The 21,706-nt window shown below is 46.2% G+C and overlaps 1 protein-coding gene across 10 annotated transcripts in view; it reads left to right on the top strand.

The window, feature by feature from the left end:
* The window catches only part of DOCK6 (dedicator of cytokinesis 6), a 95,381-nt gene that overhangs the window by 63,220 nt on the left and 10,455 nt on the right, over nucleotides 1-21,706 (top strand). For 3 of the 10 annotated variants that reach the window (XM_083419240.1, XM_083419238.1, XM_083419236.1), the window contains 12 exons: nucleotides 1,058-1,184; nucleotides 1,438-1,522; nucleotides 3,009-3,105; nucleotides 3,841-3,975; nucleotides 5,077-5,229; nucleotides 6,931-7,089; nucleotides 8,516-8,616; nucleotides 10,064-10,256; nucleotides 10,606-10,749; nucleotides 12,578-12,709; nucleotides 14,176-14,190; nucleotides 20,830-20,955. In XM_083419240.1, the coding sequence (XP_083275366.1) occupies nucleotides 1,058-1,184; nucleotides 1,438-1,522; nucleotides 3,009-3,105; nucleotides 3,841-3,975; nucleotides 5,077-5,229; nucleotides 6,931-7,089; nucleotides 8,516-8,616; nucleotides 10,064-10,256; nucleotides 10,606-10,749; nucleotides 12,578-12,709; nucleotides 14,176-14,190; nucleotides 20,830-20,955 (1,467 nt within the window). Of the gene's footprint in view, nucleotides 1-1,057; nucleotides 1,185-1,437; nucleotides 1,523-3,008; nucleotides 3,106-3,840; nucleotides 3,976-5,076; nucleotides 5,230-6,930; nucleotides 7,090-8,515; nucleotides 8,617-10,063; nucleotides 10,257-10,605; nucleotides 10,750-12,577; nucleotides 12,710-14,175; nucleotides 20,119-20,819; nucleotides 20,956-21,706 lie in introns of all 10 variants that reach the window. The other 7 variants (XR_014506265.1, XR_014506266.1, XR_014506267.1 and 4 more) reach the window with 3 other exon arrangements.

The raw sequence follows: 21,706 nt of genomic DNA, 5'->3' as shown, positions 1-21,706 counted from the left end.
CATAAAGGTAAAGGTAAAGGGACCCTTGACCATTAGGTCCAGTCATGGCTGACTCTGGGGTTGTGGCGCTCATCTCGCCTTATTGGCTTCCAGGTCATGTGGCCAGCATGACTAAGCCACTCCTGGCAAACCAGAGCAGCACACGGAAACACCATTTACTCTCCCACCAGTGCCTATTTATCTACTTGCACTTTGACATGCTTTCAAACTGCTAGGTTGGCAGGAGCAGGGACCGAGCAATGGGAGCGCACCCCATCACAGGGATTTGACGCCAACCTTCTGATCGGCAAGTCCTAGGCTCTTTGGTTTAACCCACAGCACCACCTGCATCCCAGGCAAAAGACATACACTTCAGTTAAAGAATTCTAAGTCCAGGAACTTGTACTGAGTACCAGAACTGAGTCAAGTTCACAGTGCTTCCATATACAAAATGCACCCCCTGGTTCACACCCATCTAAGCACAACCACGATCCATTTCAGCAGGGAAAGTTGTGTTGTTGTTGTTAAATTGAGGGGGCATAAATCCTTGCCAATCTGCTTCATGCCACACAGAGATTGACCAGTAGATCCTGATCTACCTTCTTCCCACCCCTGCTGTAAGAATTCTTCTAACGTGGAGATTGACTAGGAAGCAAAATGTAAGAAGCCACTAACAGTTTATAGTGAAATCATTCCTATAAGATATTGTGAAGTCCAGTAGAGCAATTCAGTTCAATATAGTGCTGTTGTTGGCTATGAGCTAAAATGGGGAGTGGTGGGAACCTTGCATTGCCCCAAAATACCTCTTTGCCAGATGTGAAGTGTGGCAGCTTAACAATTCTTGCCTATTGTATTTGGGGCTGATGTGGCCCTAGCCAGAAGCATTCTCCATGGTAAAAGCTGAAAGGGCTTCACATCCCACTGCTCAGCGCCTGTTGAAATGAGCACTCGGCCACTTTCTTCAGTGAGCAATTGCCTGCCTGTTCTATGAGTTCTGGGCCTGTCAGGTTTTGCTCCTGCAGCCAAACTCCCCCTCTTGCTTAGCAGCGAGGACTTTTAGACTCACTGCCATCCACAGGGCAAGAAGGCCTTTGAGCGCATCAACAGCCTGACCTTCAAGAAGTCCCTGGACATGAAAGCACGACTGGAGGAAGCCATCCTGGGCACTATTGGGGCACGCCAGGAGATGGTGCGACGCAGCCGAGGTGAGAATGAGAGAGGGCAGAGCTGTTTATTATGAGCTTGCTTCTGGAAGTCTGGAAGTAAGCAGAAATAAACTCTTTGGAGTACCATCTGTGTGATCAGAAGAGAACTCTATTCATTCCCTAGAAGGCTCACTCTAGCTGAAGCATCTTTCAGACATTAAGGGCTGGCTTTTGGTGACTGGAACTAGGCTTGGTGGGGAAGAGTTTTCTGATCTGTCATGGTACTCATGCCTTTTCCCCCCTTCCGACACAGAGCGGAGTCCGTTTGGAAACCAAGAAAATGTTCGCTGGAGGAAGAATATTGCCCATTGGAGGCAGAATTCGGACAAGGTGGACAAGTGCGTTTGTGGGCAACTCGGGGGGGGGGGTCAGGGGAGAAATAGTACCTTGTTTACATGCTTATTATTCCTACTCCTATCTTTTATGGGTTGTTGTTTTTTGTTGTTGTTTTTTTGGTAATAAAAATAATAATTCTTGACATTTTTTAGCACCTTCATGTGATCAGTCTCCTAGTGATTCACATTTCACAGTTAGTCTCTAAGGCTATACTTTAAATGTATTGTGGTGCCTGAAGAGGACTAGGGTCATCTGATGAAACTCATTGACAATAGGTTCAGGATAGACAAGAGAAACAACTTCCTCACTCAACACATTGTTAATTTGCAGAACTCATCACCACATGATGAGGTGGCTACTGTTTAGATGGCTTTCAAAGGGATTTAGACAAATTCATGAAGGGGAAGAGATCTGTCAATGGCTGTTAGGCTGGCTAGCTCTGCTGAACCTCCTTGTTCAGGCACAGTGTTTTTTCACTCAGTATCAGTGTCTGTCAGTATCAATGTCTGTGGAGCAAGAACAGGAGAGAGGTACTGCCTCAACACCCTTTTGCCTTGGGCTTCCAGGAGTCATCTATCTGGATGTTGGGAGAAAGAGGATGCTCAACTATATCAAGCATCCCTTGGCTTAGTGCAAATGAGCAACCCTTTTATTTTATATACTGTGATTTTTTTATGTGAACCCCCCTGAGACCTTCGTAATAATAATAATGATGATGATGATGGTGATGGTGATGGTGGTGGTGTGGTGGAGAGAAGATGGTGGCTGCTTTGCTCCCCCTCCGCCCTGTTGCTGTTGCAAATGAAGCCATTATTTAGCATAGCATTAATGCTGAAATCCAGGTTCATGGTTTATCTCCTCCAGACAAACCGCGAGCAGTAAGCTATAGAACAGTCCCCACAGTGCAGGCAGTTACCCTAGAACAGGAACCAAACTTGGGCCTGAACACACAGTGACCCTCATGGTGTGTGTGTGTGAGTTGTGTGCAGTGCCTTAATCATAAATTAGTGTGTTTGGTTTGTCACATAGCCATGATCACATGGCATTCAGGGCATCTACTAGATTATTATTTTTTTATAAAAAAAATTAACTCAGGTTTTAGTTTTCATGATTGTGTTGGAAAGCGTATAGAAAAAAAATACTGTGTGGGATAAAGATTCTGAGTCCAAGAAAGGGATGTGCTTTTAGTTCTTTCTCATTGGCTTGCCATCATCCCATATCCCAGCTTTCCCACCCTTATAGAGAAGGTGCTGCAGGCCCCTTTGGGCTGCTCCTGATCTTTGGCAAGAGCTAATTGCAGGAACCAGCTACCTGTTTCATGGAAACCAAATGACTTTGGCTTTGCATGTCCCTAGTGTAGCTCCAACCTTTGGCAGGCCTGTACGAGCAGCACAGTGAGCAGAAAACCGGAATAACCATGCAAGCAAGGATTGGCATCTGGTGACTCTAAATGTCATAAACCCACGCCCTTTTTTGTCCCTTGCTCAGATCCAAGGAAGAGATGGAACATGAGGCTCTGGTGGATGGGAATATGGCCACAGAAGCCAACATGGTGGTGCTGGACACCCTAGAAATCATTGTGCAGGTAGGATCTGATGGAGGCTGCAGTCTTGCACCCACCCGCCAGAGCAAGGCTCTGGGATTAATTTGTTCTTCCAGGGTGAAGTTTGCATCTCTTATCTATGCTCTGCACCGGTACCTTCTGAATTGTAGGAGCTTCCCCGCCCCCTCACAGTTCACAAGCCACACCCACAAGGGAAATTCAGTTTCTTGATGAAAACTGCTGGAGACAACTTTTCTCATCCAGCTTCCATAAGCAGAATCTGGTTTGGCGAGCTGGAGGACAAAGTTGTCTCCAGTTTTTCTATTATTGATAAAGTGTTTCCTTGGAGTGCATTGAGAGCCACATCTGTCTTCTTTGTACTTGGCTGTTTTGATCCTCTCTGTTGCGGTTATGCTGAACTGGGCTCTCCTAGGTGGTCCAGAATTCACTGGCCAGCATAACTCTTGGTCCTTTGCCATCTTTAGCAGAGGCAGCGGAACACCTAAGGCATGCAGATGATAAGCTTTGCTTGTTCGTTTTACATAGTCACATCTCTGCCTCAGCCACTCATGTCCCAGTGACTTCCATGGGCTTCTTGGTGCAAGATGAAGTCTGGCCTAGATAAAGCAATTGTGACAGCCTCACCATGTTACAAATGGGGCTACACATTCTTTAATGAAGGGGTTCCTAATTTGAGTACAATTTCCCACCTCTCTCCCCATTTATTTTTTTCTTTCTTTCTCTACCTCCCGCTCCTCCCCGGTCTCCTCTCCACAGACTGTGATCTTATCGGAAGCCAAGGAGAGTGTCCTTGGCGGGGTGCTGAGGGTGCTTCTGCACACAATGGGCTGCACTCCCAGTGCTGCCTTCCTGCAACACTGCTTTGCTACCCAGAGGGCGCTAGTCAGCAAGGTGAGTGCTGCTTGGTTGGGAAAACTTGGCGGAAGTGAATGTTGTGGTTGAATTCCAGCTGATTTTGCAAAGCGTCTTGCTCTGCTCCTAAGAGGACAGTGCAGGGAGACTATTGACTTGTCTGCATCCAAGCTCACCAGCTCTGGTTGTAAGTGGAGCCTGGCTACTTCAGGAACAAGAAGGGCTTACCTATCCCTCAGGTTGTTAGCTTCTATCTGCCACCACTCATGTTCTCCAACCTTTAACTCTACTGAAGGTGCTTTTTCTCTCCAGGGTTTTTCTGAGATTGTCCACAGCAGAGCCTGCTTACTTAAGTGTGTGTGTGTGTGAGAGAGAGAGAGAGAGAGAGAGAGCACACACACACACACACACACACACACACACACACCAGAATATGAATACCAACCTCAGTCCTACAGAGCGTATACGCCATGTTTGGGAATCCTCCAACTTCACAATGCGTGTTTCAAAAATATCTTTCAAAACATGATGTCCAGATGTAAGACCTGTTTCACGCCTCCTGTACTTGTTAACCAAGCCAATGTATTCTTCAGAAATTCCACCTGTGGGAGCAGGGGCCTGGATTCCCTGGGACTGGAGTTGATTTATGAGACAAATCTGAAAAGGCACCCCATTCTATTTCACCCCTAGTGAGCCAGCATGGCCAAAGGGTAATGTCAGCAGCCAGCAGTTGCCATATTCTATCACCCCACTTTCCCAAAGCAAACTCTTCCTTGCTTTTCCAGAAATAAGCTGTTGCCATGCCAAGGTGGATTATTGAATAAGTGCTTTATTTCAGCTTTGAAAGATAGAGACCAAAGCCAGCCCATTATTATTTGAGTCTACTTAATTATGATACTGCAGATCTGGAACAACCTCTGTAAAAGGGCCTGACAGACGCTTCCAAGGGTTGGGTGAAAACCTGATTCACAGAGGCTTTTAATATTAAATCTTACCACTCTTGTGTGTGTTAATACCTTGCTTTTAAGATTATCAACCTGTTGGGTTTTATGCATCTATTATACATTGCCTTCCTTGCAGTCCATAGGAAGGCCAATATTATCATTATTAGATAAAATAACTCCAGTCTCTTGCTTGCAGTTTCCCGAAATGCTTTTCGAGGAGGACACAGAACTGTGTGCTGACCTGTGTCTGCGCCTTCTCCGCCATTGCAGTAGCAAGGTGGGCATCATCCGCACCCATGCAAGCACCTCGCTCTACCTTCTCATGCGACAAAACTTCGAGATTGGCAACGTAAGTGCTCATTGGAGTAAGGAGGTGCAAGAGCTGTTCTCTATCTCTTCTGCTGCAAGGGTGCTTTCTAGGAGCAGGCCTGGGTCATCACCAGAGTCCAAGCAGTTGTTGTTGATGATGATGATGATTGAATAATAATAATGATGATGATGATGATAATTTATACCCCGCCCATCTGGCTGGGTTTCCCCAGCCAAGCTGGGCAGCTTCCAACAAAGTATTAAAATACAGTGGTCTGTTAAACATTAAAAGCTTCCCTAAACAGGGCTGCCTTCAGATGTCTTCTAAAAGTCTGGTAGTTGTTCTTCTTTTTGACATTTGATGGGAGGGCATTCCACAGGGCGGGTGCACTACCGAGAAGGCCCTCTCCCTGGTTCCCTGTAACTTGGCTTCTTGCAGTGAGGGAACCGCCAGAAGGCCGTCAGAGCTGGACCTCAGTGTCCGGGCAGAACGATGGGGGTGGAGACACTCCTTCAGGTACAGTGGGCCGAGGCCATTTAGGGCTTTAAAGGTCAGCACCAACACTGAATTGTGCTCGGAAACATACAGGGAGCCAATGAATGAATGAATGAATTTATATACCACCCTATACATGGAGGTCTCAGGGCAGTTCACAGAAAAGATCAACATAAAACCCACAATATATATATAATCAAAATAAAAACAACAACCCAGTAACACCCCCCGCCCCAAAAAAGAAAGCCACATTTTGAAAGAGCATAGGATGTCAATCAGATCAACCAATGGCCTGGTTAAAAAGGAAAGTTTTTGCCTGGCGCCTAAAGGTGTATAATGAAGGCGCCTAGCGAACTTCACTGGGGAGAACATTCCACAGACAGGGAGCCACTGCAGAGAAGGCCCGTTCTTGGTTGCCATCCTCCGGACCTCTTGAGGAGGAGCCGCACAAAGAAGGGCCTCAGAAGATGATCTCAGGGTCCGGGTAGGTTCAATCAGTTCATTGATCCCTGCCTCTGCTCTTTTCCCCCACCTCTGTCAAAATTTAAATTGTTAAGCTCCTTGGGGCCAGGGGCCCATCTCGTGATTTGATTACTCTGTAAAATACAGCATACACTGATGGTATTATGTAAATAAAAATAATACATTTGTACCAGCCTGGATGTCCCAGCTGACGTCCTTCAGTTGCTGCTATGGGAAATGGGAGAGGACCCCCTCTGAGACTCTTCCAGACACCTGCTTCTCTCAGAGCCTTATGTGCATGACCATCCCTAGCAGCTTCTTCAAAGTGTTTTGGGATTGTGTTGCCATGAGTTGCCAAAAGCAACAATTTTGGATTGTTACCTAACTTGTATTCCTGGGGTGGGGGTGGTCTTAGAGAAAGGCATGTGTGTAGGAAAGAGGAGTGGAAATGAAACAAGGAGCAGCAATGCTGAAAAGAAGCGTGCTATCCTAAATAGTGTAAACCTTCTCTTTAATTTTAACTTTCTCTTTAGTTTTAAACAGTTGGCCAAGCAATTACTGTTCGCATTTTAAAAGAAATACCACCAGTGGGAAACTTAAATTTTAAAGTGTTCTGAACTAGCCGTTTTTCTAGGTGATTTTTAATTCAAATCAGTCCACTCTAGAACTGTGTTCTGCAGAATCCATTCCAAGCATCGCCTCCGCTTTTATTTGGTTCAGGCTTTGAACAATCTTGCTTGCTTTCCCTGCCTTGCTGACCCCTGCCGTGTCTCTCTTGCACAGAACTTTGCCCGAGTGAAGATGCAAGTCACCATGTCACTTTCCTCGCTTGTGGGAACGTCACAGAACTTCAATGAGGAGCACTTGCGGCGCTCATTGAAGACCATCCTGACCTATGCTGAGGAAGACCCGGAGCTGCGAGAAACCACATTTGCTGAGCAGGTACATTGCATGGCAGACCCATAAACATCAGACTAGGGGCCTCTGGAAGTGCCAGAAGTTGGGCTGTGGCTTGAGCTGATACCTTCTGACCCTGGCAGTCTCTTCTACGGCTTCTGCATTTAATTATGAACAATTTAATCTTCATTGGGATTTCTAGGCAATTTTTCCAATTTCTCAACAATACATGTGTGATAGATACAGTGCTTTTTTCCTTTAAAAAAATGTTTAGGGGTACTCTCGTTTTGACTCAAGAAAATCACCATTCTGTAGTTCAAATCGGGGGAAATAAATAGAGTAAAAGGACAAAAGTACAAAGATTCACAAAATGTTTAGGGGTATGCGTACCCCCAGAAAAAAAGCACTGGATAGATATATTGGATTTATTTTAAAATATTACAATGCTTTATTTACCAGATAACAACGTATGATCAAACTAAAGCAAACATTTTGCTATTATTTTTAAATAAAAATATTTATTTAAAAAACTGCGATGTGATACTGTACTACAAGACTGTTCACTAAATTTGAAACATAATTTTTCCAAGGAAATAAAAATGTTTCCCAAAATACAAAACAATATACTATACATATTGTATAGTCATATTGTAGAATCCTATAGAAATATAAAGTGTAAGCCTAAATGAGAAAAAAATGATCACCTCCTATATCAGAAAATTTCGATATTTCTTCTTGAACCAGAATTACAGTATTCAGTAGAAACAGTGGTGGATCTTGGGGTCTCAAATTTCAGCAGCACCCTTTGTGACACCAGAATTCAGCACTCCTCTGTCTCTCACGTTCCATTGTAAACCATAGTTGTGTCCCTGGCGGCACCAAACTGGTCACGCTCCCCTAAAGCTGCCTCTGGTAGGAACCTGAAAGAAAATTGCTTAAAATGGTTATATACCCTGGGAAATGGTTAGAGCAGGCATAGGCAAACTCAGCCCGCCAGATGTTTTGGGACTACAACTCCCATCATCCATAGCTAACAGGACCAGTGGTCAGGGATGATGGGAATTGTAGTCCCAAAACATCTGGCGGGCCGAGTTTGCCTATGCCTGGGTTAGAGTATCTAAATTTGAAAATGGCTACTTCTGTCTTAGATACAGCTAAGCCAGTGTCTGCCAAATGTGACGAAAATGCAAGAGATTAATTATTGACCTAGTTTTGCTGTTCTTTCTCCTCCTGAAAAGTGAGCAGATTGGGGGGGGGGGTACCAGGATCAAGGTGAACACAGCCCATAAGTGAACAGGGCTATGCCCATCTCAATCCTGTCGGCAAGTATTGCGTCAGGGATGCCCTCTTTCACAAGTGCCTTTACCTGAGTGCTTGCGGCATCCCCACTCTTGATGGAGGCAATTGTGTGTTCCTGTTCCTGCTCTCCATGCTTGTGACTTAGAAGATGCTTCCTCTTTTCCCTGACCAGGTTCAAGACCTCGTCTTCAACCTGCACATGATCTTGACAGACACAGTAAAGATGAAGGAACATCAGGAGGACCCAGAGATGCTGATAGACCTGATGTACAGGTGAGACAGTAGCCAGCGCTCTGGGTACGGAAGCAGCAGGAAGGCTCAGAGGCAAGCAAGGCTTGCTTTCTTCGCCTCAGTTTCCCAAAGGGAGGGTGTCAAAATGCAGGAGCCAACATCACTGTGTTTGCACCTGAGACAAAGAAGATTTGTATCTCAGATCATCCACAGACTCATTGGCTGTTGGCAAGCCTGTTGCAGCATGAGATCTCTCCCTGCTTTTACACCCACCTCATCTGTTGCATATGGTGAGAGTTCCTCTTTCTGCTCCCACTCAGCATGTAATGGAAGTGGGTGAGCTGGCCTTCCAGCCAAGGAGATAGCTATGCTGTCTGGGATAACCTTCTTCATATGAGGGGACCAAGCACTCTGGGGCTGGAAAAGTGTGGTCTAGGGAGTGCACACCTTCCAGAGAATATTAAAGGAAAAAGTCACACTAAGTGGTAACATTACTGTGGGGTTGGGGAGAGCCTTGCAGGCGTTCCTCGCTTGGTGGATGTGTGTAACCTTGTAGGCTTAATCAACCCAGGCAGAAAGCACTGACACAAATGGGACCACATCATGGAGGTGAGGAATGTCTGTTGCTCCTTGTGTTGATGTAAATGTATTGAGATGCATATGTCCATGACACAAACACAGCCACTGTTCATGCATCACTCACTCATGTCCAACAACAACAACAATTTATTTATACCCCACCCATCTGGCTGGGTTTCCCCAGCCACTCTGTGCAGCTCCCAACAGAATATTAAAAACACAATAAAACATCAAACATTAAAAACTTCCCTAAACAGGGCTGCCTTCAGATGTCTTCTAAAAGTCAGATAGTTGTTCATTTCCTTGACATCTGATAGGAGGGCGTTCCACAGGGCAGGCATCATTACCAAGAAGGCCCTCTGCCTAGTTCCCTATAGCCTCACTTCTCGCAGTGAGAGAACTGCCAGAAGGCCCTCGGAGCTAGACCTCAGTGTCTGGGCTGAACGATACCTTCAGGTATACTGGGCTGAGGCTGTTTAGGGCTTTAAAGGTCAGCACCAACACTTTGAATTGTGCTCGGAAATGTACTGGAAACCAATGTAGGTCTTTCAAGACGGGTGTTACATGGTTCTGGCAGCCACTCCCAGTCACCAGTCTTATCTGCCACATTCTGGATCAGTTGTAGTTTCCGGGTCACCTTCAAAGGTAGCCCCACGTAGAGCACATTGCAGTAGTCTAAGCGGGAGATAACCAGAGCATGGACCACTCTGGCGAGGCAGTCTGTGGGCAGGTAGGGTCTTAGCCGGCATACCAGATGGAGCTTGTAGACAGCTGCCCTGGACACAGAATTGACCTGCACCTCTATTGAACTCCATTGACCTGAAGCAAGTCACCTTAAAGTGAGTCAGTAGCAAAGGCGGCCATAGAACTCAGGACTTCCGTCCCTGAACATTCATTACCTGCCTCTCAGGATAGCCAAGGGGTACCAGACATCACCGGATCTGAGGCTGACCTGGCTGCAGAACATGGCAGCGAAGCACTCTGAGCGTGGGAACCATGCAGAGGCCGCTCAGTGTCTGGTGCACTCCGCTGCCCTGGTAGCCGAGTACCTGAGTATGCTGGAGGACTGCCGCTACCTACCTGTGGGCTGTGTCACTTTCCAGGTAAGAAGAAGGGCAAAACCAAGGCATCATTCAAAAAAGGCTGGTCTGCTGCATCAAGGCATTGACCAGCTCTTCTCTGTTCTTTCTTACCTTCAGTACTTACCCGTAGCCCCAGTCCTACTTTCCTGCGGGAGATGAATAAACAGAGGGTCTACCTCCCATTTCTGCTTCCCCTAAACCAAAACTTGGGGTGATGCCCAGATGTTCCCTGCCCCTAGCAAGATCTCTGCTTCCCTCAGGCCCTGGAGACCTCGAGTTCTTGCCTTGTTCAACTGACAGGCTGTTTGGGAGGGCAGAGTGAGAAGATTTGTGTGCCCCCCCCCAACAATAACATCTGTCCTTTTCCAAGAACATCTCTTCCAACGTGCTGGAAGAATCTGCTGTCTCGGATGATGTCCTGTCCCCTGATGAAGAGGGCATCTGCTCTGGAAAGTACTTCACCGAGCAAGGACTGGTTGGGTTGCTCGAGCAGGCGGCTTCCTCCTTTACTATGGTGAGAACTTGAACTTTCTACTTTCAGTGTACAAGAGCCTTCCCTGTGCTTGAGGGTGGCAGCTGCCTTCTCTTGCTGCAGTAGGCGGCTGAATCCCAGGTGTCTAGACTCCTGGAGATTGGGCACCAGCGCCATAGAACACAGCTTTTTGGGCACAAATTTCTGCTTCCTTTTAAAACTGCAAATGACTTAGAAACCTGAATGGTGTGGATTGTGGGTGGGTGGGTGGGTGAGTGGGACTTGAATGGTCGCGGAGAGGCTGTGTTTTCTGCCCTGCCCATAGCAGCCAATTCTTGTAAATTCTTTCCCACCTGTTTTCTTCTATCTCTGCTATTGTCTGTTTTTCTGTAAGCTTCAGCTGTCTTTTCTCCACACGTTGGCTGCATTCCTTCACTTTGATTGTTTCCAGATGCTCAGTTTGCAGAGCATTAAATGCACCACTGCTTATCTGGGGTGCCTTTCCTCAGGGAAGGAGCACTCTGATTTCAGGGGTGTTGCTTTTTCCACTTCTCGGTAATACATTTAGGCAAGGGGCCAATTGTGTTTCCCTGCAGGTATCTCAGTCCCTCTGTTTTTAGTGAAAATTAAAGTATGTGGAAGACCGCAGATCTCTCTCCCCCTCCCACACTGCCTTTAAAACAACAGACACACACACACAAAAGCCACCTCCTGGCGCATGAAGCTGCAGTAGGTGGTGATTGTAAATAAACAGTTGTGTGAAGTAGTGTGAATTCATACAGTTCGTTTCCAGAAGCAGAAGTAGGAACCTGGTTGTAACCCACAAGTAACAATTAGCTGCTTCCCCCTGCCCCATTGGACCAAAACTGCTCAGGACCGTAGTACCTCAAGGACTGCCTCTTTCCATTTGACCCTACTCGGACCCTGAGATCATCTTCTGAGGCCTTCCTTTGTGTGCCTCCTCCTCTAGAGGTGCAGAGGGTAGCAACATGAGAACGGGGCCTTCTCTGCAGTGGCTCCCCATCTGTGGCATGCTGTGCAGGGAAGTTCTCCTGGCTCCTTCATTATACACCTTTAGGCGCTGGGCAAAATGTTCCTTTTTAACCAGACCTTTGGTTGATCTGATTGACATCCTATGCCTTTTAAAAATGTGGGGTTTTTTTGGGGGGGGGGCTATTGGGTTGTTTTCATTTTTATTATGTATTTTGTGGTTTTATCTTTTTAAGAAACAGCTTTATTGAAAGTTCAAAAAGTACATAATTATATGTGCACTAAACATGGTGAGACATAAATAAAAGAGAGAAAAAGAAAAAGAGAAACAGAACCCGTGTAGAAGGGAAAGTAAAAGGGGGGGGGACGGGACCGGGACCAAAACTGTATATTTTACAAGGTTGTTATTGTACTTCACCAGATCTCAACCTATTACAGTATTTGTAAGAATGGATTCCAAATATCATTGAATTTGTCCATGGCAAGTCTGCGTTTATATGCAAGTTGTTCATATGTTGCGAGTTTGTATAAATCTTCAAACCAATCGTAGAAGGGAGTTTTATATCTCGAGTTTGTTCTCTGAACCGACCTGAGACCTCCGGGTATAGGGCAGTATATAAATTCATTTAATAATAATAATAATAATTGCAGACTTAGTAAAGCTTCATCCCTTAGGGGAGACTTAACTGCCTTCCAATGAAAATTAAAACCTTTTTCAGGCAAGCTCTGCTCGCATATTTCCAAACAGACCTGCACCTTGACTGGGGGCTCTGTGAGGTTCTAGCCGTGTGTGGTCCAGCTGCCTTACCCCCTGCAGCCCCATGTTAGGTCTTCCCTGAGGACCGAAGTGACTTTCTGAATTCCTTCTCGCTCTCTTCAGGGTGGGCTTTATGAGGCTGTCAACGAGGTCTACAAGATCCTCATCCCCATCCATGAAGCCAACCGCGACTTCAAGAAGTTGGCAGTGCTGCATGGCAAGCTGCAGGATGCCTTCAGCAAGATAACCAACCAAGTGAGTGCAGCTTCTTGGACAAACTTTTTCAAACCCATGGCCCCGTTCTCTCCCCCCTAGGGGCCACATTCTCTTCCAGGGGCCGCAGGCAGTCGGAGGCAGTAAATGTAGATCTTACCTTTGTACAGTGGGCTAGTTTCTATACATAATGCACCCACCAGTCTCTGCCATCCAGACTATCATTATAAGCGTTCAATGACATATTCCAGCCAGGCAAAAGCACTTGGGGTATGAAGCAAAAGCCAGTGAGGGGTGTGGCCTGGGGAGAGGGGGCGTGTCCTAGGAAGAGTTCTGAGGGCACGATATCAAAACCTGGAGGGTCACATCCCTGAGGCCTGAGATTCCCCACTCCTGGTCTCTAGACCTTTTTTGCAATGCCTTGTTAGGGCGATGGCTGAAGCAAGAGAACCAGCATAAGCTCTCCTATCCTCCATGGTTGCCTAAGTGCTTCTCACGTTCCATTTCGTTACGCATGTCAAAATAAGAAAACGTGACATGACTCTGGCGGATTGGAGACCGAAATCTGAACGGTCTGAATGTCAGAGCCCAAAAACCTTTATGCAGGGGAATCTTTGGGTCTGTGGACTGTGGCTTGGGAGTTCTGAGTTTTGGCATACTGTAAATCAAGATGCTGTGGGCAATGTTCATAGTGGAGGTGCTATTTATGCACTCAGTTGAATGGACAGTCCTGCTTTGAGGCAGAGAGTTGCAATGGGAGTCTATAAAGTCCTCTAGGGCCTTGTGACAGTAGAAGGAAAGCATCAGCACCCCATTTGCTGAACTGGAACCCATAGCCTGTCCCCCGCCCTCTGTTGAATCATAGAGAGGGGAATGTGCCAGTATGGGTTCGGTTCGGTATAAAGCAGCCAGGAGTCCAGAATTCTAGGATTTGCTCCATACAGGATTAGAGCCTAGTGAGGATGCTGCCAAGCCAGAACTTATGGCTCTCTGTTCTTGTAATCAGAGCTAAACAGGGAGCTCCAGATTCATATAGGATTCACTTGGGTATTTCGTCAAACGCCGACAGTGTCAACCCTGGAAAAAGGTGAAAAGAGCTATTGGGAGCTGATGGATCTATACTGATTGCAGGTGGCATTTTAAACCAAAACATCCCTCCCTGCCCTCCTGGGCCAAGGTCAAAGTTGTGTTCAAGGTCTCAGGTTGGCAGTGTGCTAGTCTTTGCGGCTGGATCTTGCAGATGATGGTAGAATACACTTTGAAATGAGCTAGGATTATAGTGCCATCTCCTGCTTGCTTCTTCAAGAAATTGGCAGTGGTTGGGATGCCTCACAAGAACAGGAATTGTTATGTTCAGATCGGCCTGTGGCCATTCAGGGTTATGCCTGGGCCTAGCCTGTGGTCGGCTTGTGACAAGACGGGTGCTGAGTTTTGAAAACAAATAAATAACCACCTTCTTCTTCCTGTTTTCTCTGTTCCCTTCCTGTCCTCTCCGTCCTGTCAATCAGGCCTCTGGCTGGGAGGTAGGCTGCATCATGTCTTACATTTTCTGTGTCAGTGTTTGTGTGAGTGTGCATGTTGCTTCCGTAATCTCCACTCTCCTCTGTGCACTTACGGCCAAACTCTTCCTCTAGCTGGCATTGTTGGTGCAGTTACTGCAACTTTTAAACTCGTGTGTGTGTGTGTGTGTGTGTGTGTGTGTGTGTGTGTTTGTGTTGTCAGGGGGTGGTGGTTATTGTTTGTTGCTATAGTACATATTTTTGTGTTTCTATATTGTGAGCTGCCCTGTGATCTTTGGATGAAAGGGAATATGGAAATGTAATCAATGATAATGACACCTGAGTGGGAGACCCTGAACTTTCCTTGTGCAGGCTGAGCAAGGCAAATGTTCGTGCGTGCCTCAAAATGGCAGCAATCCTCAGGGAAAATAGACAGAAACAGTGCGGTTTCATGGTCCCACCCAGGATCATAGTTCCAAATCTATGCCATTATCCTGCACGCTACAGTTCTCTTACGAATAATGTTTGCTGTAAATGTTAGAGGCTGGCCACTCTAACAAAAGGCCTGCTGGACGTGTGGAGGCTGTATCTTGCAGCAGCAAAACAGTCTTACTTTTTCACTTTATGAGACATATCTGTTTTGCTATAAGGAAGATTGCAGATGAAGGCCTAGCGTCTGGGAAAGGAGCACCACTGTGTGGCAGAATCCTACAGAATCCCAAGAGAATGGACTTGACCCTGTCTGCAGAGACCCCAAAGGCCCTCTCTGTCTTTTCTGGGCCCCCTCCAGTTAATATGTTTGGTGTAGGCTAGGAGCGGTCAGTTTGTTCCATGACTAAAGTGATTCATATTTTCACAAGCCTTGTGCCAAGACTGCAGTTGGTATAGGGTGCTTTCTTGTCCTTTTGGAGTGTGTCTATTGAGTGGCAGCTTCCTGTACTACAGATTCTCAGCAAGACGCACAGGTGGCCAAACTCCCCATTCAAGAGAAGCCCATCCTTTGAAACTAGGAATCTTGCGATTCAGATTGAACAGCCTAAACTGCTTCTGTGCTGCAGAGTACCTAAAGCAAGCAAAAAAAAAAAAAAAAAGTGTGTGCCTCCTTGGAGGTTCAGCCCCTTTGAAAAAGCTTGTGCTGGCAAGCTTCTTTGTCCTCCCACTATCCTGGCAGTCTTCCAATGGAGAGGAAACACACCACGACACAGGTTTGCAAAGGGCAGCATGTTTTGCCCTTGCCTATTATTTATTATTAACTAACTGCCCTCCAGCTGCCACTGGTGGCCCTTTCCTTCTCCTGTTGCCACACCAGGAGCTTATGCAGAACCATAGCTCTGTGATAGAGTGTCTGGCTTGCAAGCAAGAAGTGGCAAGTTTAATCCCCAGAATCTCCAGGTATGGATGGGAGAGACTCCTGCCTGCTGGTCAGTGCAGACATTTCTGAGCTAGATGAGCCAGTGGTCTGACTCAGTATAAAGCAGCTTCCTGTGTTCCATCTTGCCCAGGGAGGAGAGGGAAAGAAGCAGAAGCAACTTTTTATAAACAACAACAATAAGCAGTGGTTTGCCTTCTCTGTTTTATGAAATAATGTTTATTAGTTATCATTTAAAAAATTAATTTTTTATCTAAACTGCTCTGTGAGGTCTGAAAACAGCTCTATAAATGCCTTAGATCAGCCTTTCTCCACCTGTGGGTCCCCTGGTGTTGTTGAACTACAACTCCCATCACCCCTAGCTAGCAAGACCATTGCTCAGGGATGATGGGAGTTGTAGTCCAACAACATCTGGGGACCCTCAGGTTGAGAACCGCTGCCTTAGATCATAGTTGGGAGTGGCATTCCTTCCACACACACCTGACTGAGGCAGGCAGGTAGCCAGCATCACGTCCCATTGGTCCAGCTCACCCTGCAGATTTGTGCCCCTGGCCTTTGTCCCCTTCCACATATCCTGCAGCTGGTGCTGTCCATGCTCCTCTTCCTGCTGCTTTGCTGAGGCCCTTCCTGTGGCGTCTCTATGACACCTCTGTCAGCTGGTGGGTCCTTGCATAGTGTGCAACTGGAGAGCTCTGTGCCTGCTGCTCACTCACTGCTTTCAGTTGTTGGGTGGAGAAAAGGAGCTGTCCTGGCCATACTCTTCTTGCCCTGCCGTTTCCATTCTCTTCTCCCCATCCCCATTTCTCAAAACAGCTGCTTGGGGATGGTGACTTCTGCCCGGAGGCCTGCCCTGCATCCCATATGATTTGGGGGTCTGGAAGTGTATGCTCAGAAATATTTCTCTATAATGAGATCCACAAGTGGATAACCGGGTTTTGTTAAGGTAACAGGTTAGGGTCGTTGTGACTTCTACTTTTGCAATCCTTTGTCAAGCAAAGTTAATAAATGATCCAGCACCAAGTGCCATCCATTTAAGCAGCTTGAAAAAATGCAGTGTAAATAATAAAGTTGTTTGCTTGTTTGAAAATTTACACCCAGACTTACAATGTGCACTTCTCTTTACCAGAGCCGAGGCGGTAAACATATATGTAGTAAGGAGACATCAAAGTATGACTTCAAAGTACAGAATGGCTCAAATCACATTCAGTTCAGCCCTCCCGTAGTTGGGTAATAACAAGGTGCTTAAAAGCTGTTCTGAACAGGGAAGCCTGCTGGGGCCACTCTCAAGAAGGCCCCCATGCAGGGCATAATGACCGTCATTAAGAGACTAGATACTAGCTTCCGATGCTAGAGATAATATATAGCCATCGTGTCTAGTGACATTGATGTCCTTATTCCCTGTGAATATGTCAGATCCCCCTTTGAAGCCCTTGTACGTTGGTGGCCAACTCCCCATTTTGTGGGAGTGAATGCCATGATTTAACTACAGTACATACTGTGTGAGGAAGTGCTTGCTTTTGTCTCTCCTGAATCTTCCCAGTATTCAGCTTGGATTGTTCCAGTGTAGTATGTTGGGGGGGGGGTACTCTTTATCCACATCCCTTTCTTGCCTTTTTAAATATAAATTAAAATGTCCCAAAGCGTTATCTTCTCTGAGTAGGCAGGCCTCTTCCCAGACAGTTCAGTATTTTTCATTTAGCAATCTTATCTTGGCCTACTGAAATACTCAAAGCAAATTTAGTGCATTTACTGAACTTTCATCTGGTTTAAATATTACACTTGTACACCAGCATGTCTTATTACTAAGAGCAGCACCCCAATCCTGAGTTTTGTGTGTGTTCAGATGTATGCACCCACACACCCCACTCAAAACAAGCATGCACAGAGTGAAAGAATGGAAGGAATGGTTTTTTTGGCAGTGAAGTGCTGTGTTGACATCGTAGCCTGCACCTCTACAGTGGATCCAAAGTATTTTAGGAATAGAGGTTCCTAACGTTCTTAACCTGTTTGGTATTTGTTAGCTTTTACCTGTCCCAAAACTGATTTTCCATTGAAAAGATAGACCACAAGGGAACCATCACTTGTTTTAAGCCTCTTAGTATCACAAAAACACTGCATTGTTGGGTGTTGTGGGGACTCAGAACAAGAGCCGAGTAGATAAATACTTTGTTTCTTACTGTCACGGGACAGATAAGAGAAGTGGAGGTGGTCCATATGGGGATGCTAACTCCACATACCAAAATCTTCCAGGTCTTTAGGGATCAGGGCCATTCTGGAGAGCTAATCCCAAGCCACTGCTTGCTTCGAATTTTGTTTCATTCTTTCAGTCTGGGTAACTTACAGCTGGCAGATGCCACCTGGCTATATCTCTGTCCTTTTGGTTGAATTGTCTACCTACCTCTTGGTCCCTCTGCTCTACTTGCTTTTCGAACCACTGGATTAAAATCTTGCCTGCACTGAGGCCTGTGTACTTGGCATAGACATTAGCTGACGCAGCCTACCTCTGAGACCAGTACAGCTTCCTTTTCTAGTGCATACAGATTACGGGGAAATCTACCCAAGCTTTCTCTTTCCCCCCAAGCACTGGTTTTGAAGTAACTTTATCCTACCTGTGCTCTGAAAATGCATGTTATCACGTGGCGACATTGAGTTGCACGAATAGTGGAGAAAGCTAGTCCATCCTTAACTACCGTGCAAGTCGTCTTTGCTTTCATTTTGGACCCCAGTGAAGCTACTCTATATGACCACTGTGTAGAGCAGACACACTCTTAATATGGAACATTTATGTCGCGCTCTGTAATATCCAAAGTGGTTCTGAAAATGGAAGGCACCATTCTAAAGCCCACTGCTGCCTTTGCTTGGCAAGGAATCGGGGGATCAGGAACAGCCTCAATTTAGGCTGTGGCAGAGGGGCCAGGAAGTGGCCTTAAGGCAGCTGGGTCTAGTTCTAGTTATGTGGGGGTCTGTTGCATACTGTGCATCATTAATGCAGTTTCCCATGTGCACACCATGCAATTTAGCAGACAAGTCTGCATAAGATCTTCGTAGGCTGCCAAAGCCTTCCAAACCCAGATCTCCCTGCACTTTCCAGGGAGAGAGAGAGAAAGTGCTATGCATGGAGAGGAGTTCAGGGGTGAAAGGTGCTGGTATTTGGATGTGGGAGTGGAGGCATGAGAGTGTCTGTGGGTCCCTAAGCCAGCCACCTGCTTTGGAGGAGGCCCCAAGACACCACTTATTGGTGTCCTCCAGCCACTGCCCTGAAAGCTCGAGGTAGGTAATAGAATATCTCAGAAACATTAAAATAGAAGTGATTTAAACAGCTCCAGCTCAGTCACCAAGTGCTTCTTAAACAGGGCCGTCTTAAGCATATCTGGCGCCCCGCCCCCTTTCCCAGAGTTGTCAACTTTTTTTTAGGGCTGGAGGAGGCGGAGAGCAGCTGGAGGGCGGCTCCTCCGGTGGGGAATGAGGTTGGATGCAGGGCCACCCAGCTCAGCTGGCTGCTTCGTGCCACAGTGGCCATGGCAGGCAGCACACCGAGCGAGCGGGCCTGCGGCAAGCGAGTGAGGGAGGGCGTGTGTGCCGAGCATTGGCTCCGTTTTTTCCCTTTTATCCTTCTGGTGCCCCGCAGAATTTGGCGCCTTCAGGCTAAAAGGGAAAAAACCGAGCCGACACTTGGCGGGAGCCGTGCATGCACCCTTGCTCAGCACGCTCATTCAGTGTTCCCCGGACTCTTGCCTGGCGCCCCCCAGAACTTGGTTCCTTGGTGCCCCTCCCCACTAGCCTCTATGGGTAAGACGGGCCTGTTCTTAAAGGACTCTGATGAATTTTCAGGAGAAGTGGTTCCATAAATGTCAAGCAGATGCTCAGAGCGTGTTTGAAATACAGATGATGCTGTGGAGGGGGCAGTTTCGTTCAGTTTTGGGCTGTGTGCAGGCAGTCATTTCTAGGGCAGAAATGGAAGCAAGGTCCTCCTAACCATTGCTGTGGCTGTAGCCCTGATCTGGCAGCAATGCCTTGATGACTGTAGTTGTGAGAGGGAATGCTTTTGTTTAATTGCACCTACTTCTTCCAGACCCAGAGGAGTCAGCACAACTTCTTCGGGCATTGCATGTATCAGTATAGAAGGGTGTGCCACTCATCACCAGCGCTATTGTGGGTACTAGCCATGGCAGTATAACCATCTGTTGTGGTATATCAGGTTGTGCTCCTGGGGGCAGGTTTTGGTTCTTCCCAGATACTGCTTGAAATGTCTCAGAGACCTGTCAGACCAATTTGGACAGGGAGTATGGTGGGAGAGGGGAGAAAATAGCACAAGGCAGGTAATGATAATTCTGCAGTACAACTGAGAGATCTCTGGAGAGAATTTTCTGCACACAGTTGTAGGGATTGCAGCAGCTGTTAGGGATGAGGTGGTATTTTGAACTTTGTAGAACAAAAAAATAAATGGAAACAGTCCAGCTTACCCACCCCCTTTGGACAGTTGCTGTGTTCCAGTAGCTGACATACTCTTTCTAACTTCTTTTTTCTTATTTTGCTTCTCTTTCAACTTTGCCATCTGCTTGTGGTCCTGCTGGCCTGATTTGGTAAGTTGGAGTGCCCTTCTTGAAATTTTGTCTTGGGGAGCAGTGGTCTGGTTCATTTGTGTGTGTATTAAGGAGAACTACTTGCTCCTTACAGTGGTACCTCGGGTTAAGTGCTTAATTAGTTCCGGAGGTCCGTTCTTAACCTGAAACTGTTCTTAACCTGAAGCACCACTTTAGCTAATGGGGCCTCCCGCTGCTGCCGTGCCTTCGGAGCATGATTTCTGTTCTCATCCTGAAGCAAAGTTCTTAACCCGAGGTACTATTTCTGGGTTAACAGAGTCTGTAACCTGAAGCGTCTGTAACCTGAAGCGTCTGTAACCCGAGGTACCACTGTACAGGAATTGAGGTGGAGGCTTCAGGGGAGATTCTAGAACTGTAGCAACTGTATTTCAGGTGGGGTCACTGGTGCAGATTTTGTGATTTAACCCCAGGCAAAGATCACTAAAGCAAATTGTGAACCCAGTGGTGATTGAGTTGGTTCTTTATGGACTCAATGACAGTGGGAACATGAACGTAGGCTTCCTGGATCTCAAGCACCAGATTCACCCATAGTGCATATGGAAGCCTCCAGGGAGAGAAGTGGTTGGGAATAGGGCAGGTATTTTGGTGGTTGATTTAGTAAGCCGTGCTTACTGGGGCTTTAGAGTCAGCATTCAAGTTACCTGCCTGATTTGTTGTCACGGTTAACTCTTACCATGCAGATCACTTAAGAGAATGTTTGGAACGTATTTCCGTGTTGGTTTTTATGGCTGCAAGTTTGGGGATTTGGATGAACAAGAGTTTGTTTACAAGGAACCCTCCATCACCAAGCTGGCTGAGATCTCTCACCGGCTTGAGGTAAGAGTTAAAACATCCTTGAAAAAAGGTATGGATCAAGCATGAAGGTTGAGAGTCGGTTTGGTCATTCATGTCGTCATTGAAGTGCTTCTCATGAAGCATCCTGAAGCAATTTACATATACAACAGTTTCATATAAAAACACTTTTTAAAAATAAATCACATATAAAACCTTTTTTTATAAAAACAACAACAACAACAATAAATATAAAAGCAGTCTAAAACACAGTCACAAAAGCAATTTGTATCTGGGACAGAGTCCAACAAGGATAAAGATTTTGGAAGACTTGTTGAAAGAGGAATGTCTTCATCAATATTTTTATTTATTATCATTATTTATTATTCAGTTTATATACCACCCTTTATGAAAAGGTCCCATGGTGGTGTACATTAAAAATATGTTACAGAACATCAATTATATAAAACATAATAAAAACATTGTAAAACGCATAATGACAGACAGCCTAATAATAACATAATCATCATAATAACAGGCACCAAAAGGCTAATAGAGAAGTAATGCAACATTTTCCTTGGGGGAAGTGGGGACGATGTAGGAGATGGACAGGTCAAAAATACCTGGCATAAATGTGCTGAGAAGATGCTGCTAGGCTTGGCTTTCAAGCACATGTATGCAGCTCAGATATTCTACGTGCAGGGAACCCACAAGTTGTTGTTTAGATCACATTATCAGAGTACATGGTGGTCTACACGATAACAAGCAAAAAAGATAGATTCTGCTGCCCAGAGGC

This window comes from Podarcis tiliguerta, assembly GCF_965153285.1.
Source record: "Podarcis tiliguerta genome assembly, chromosome: 17".
NCBI lineage: Eukaryota > Metazoa > Chordata > Lepidosauria > Squamata > Lacertidae > Podarcis > Podarcis tiliguerta.
This window is presented reverse-complemented; position numbering and strand designations above follow the sequence as displayed.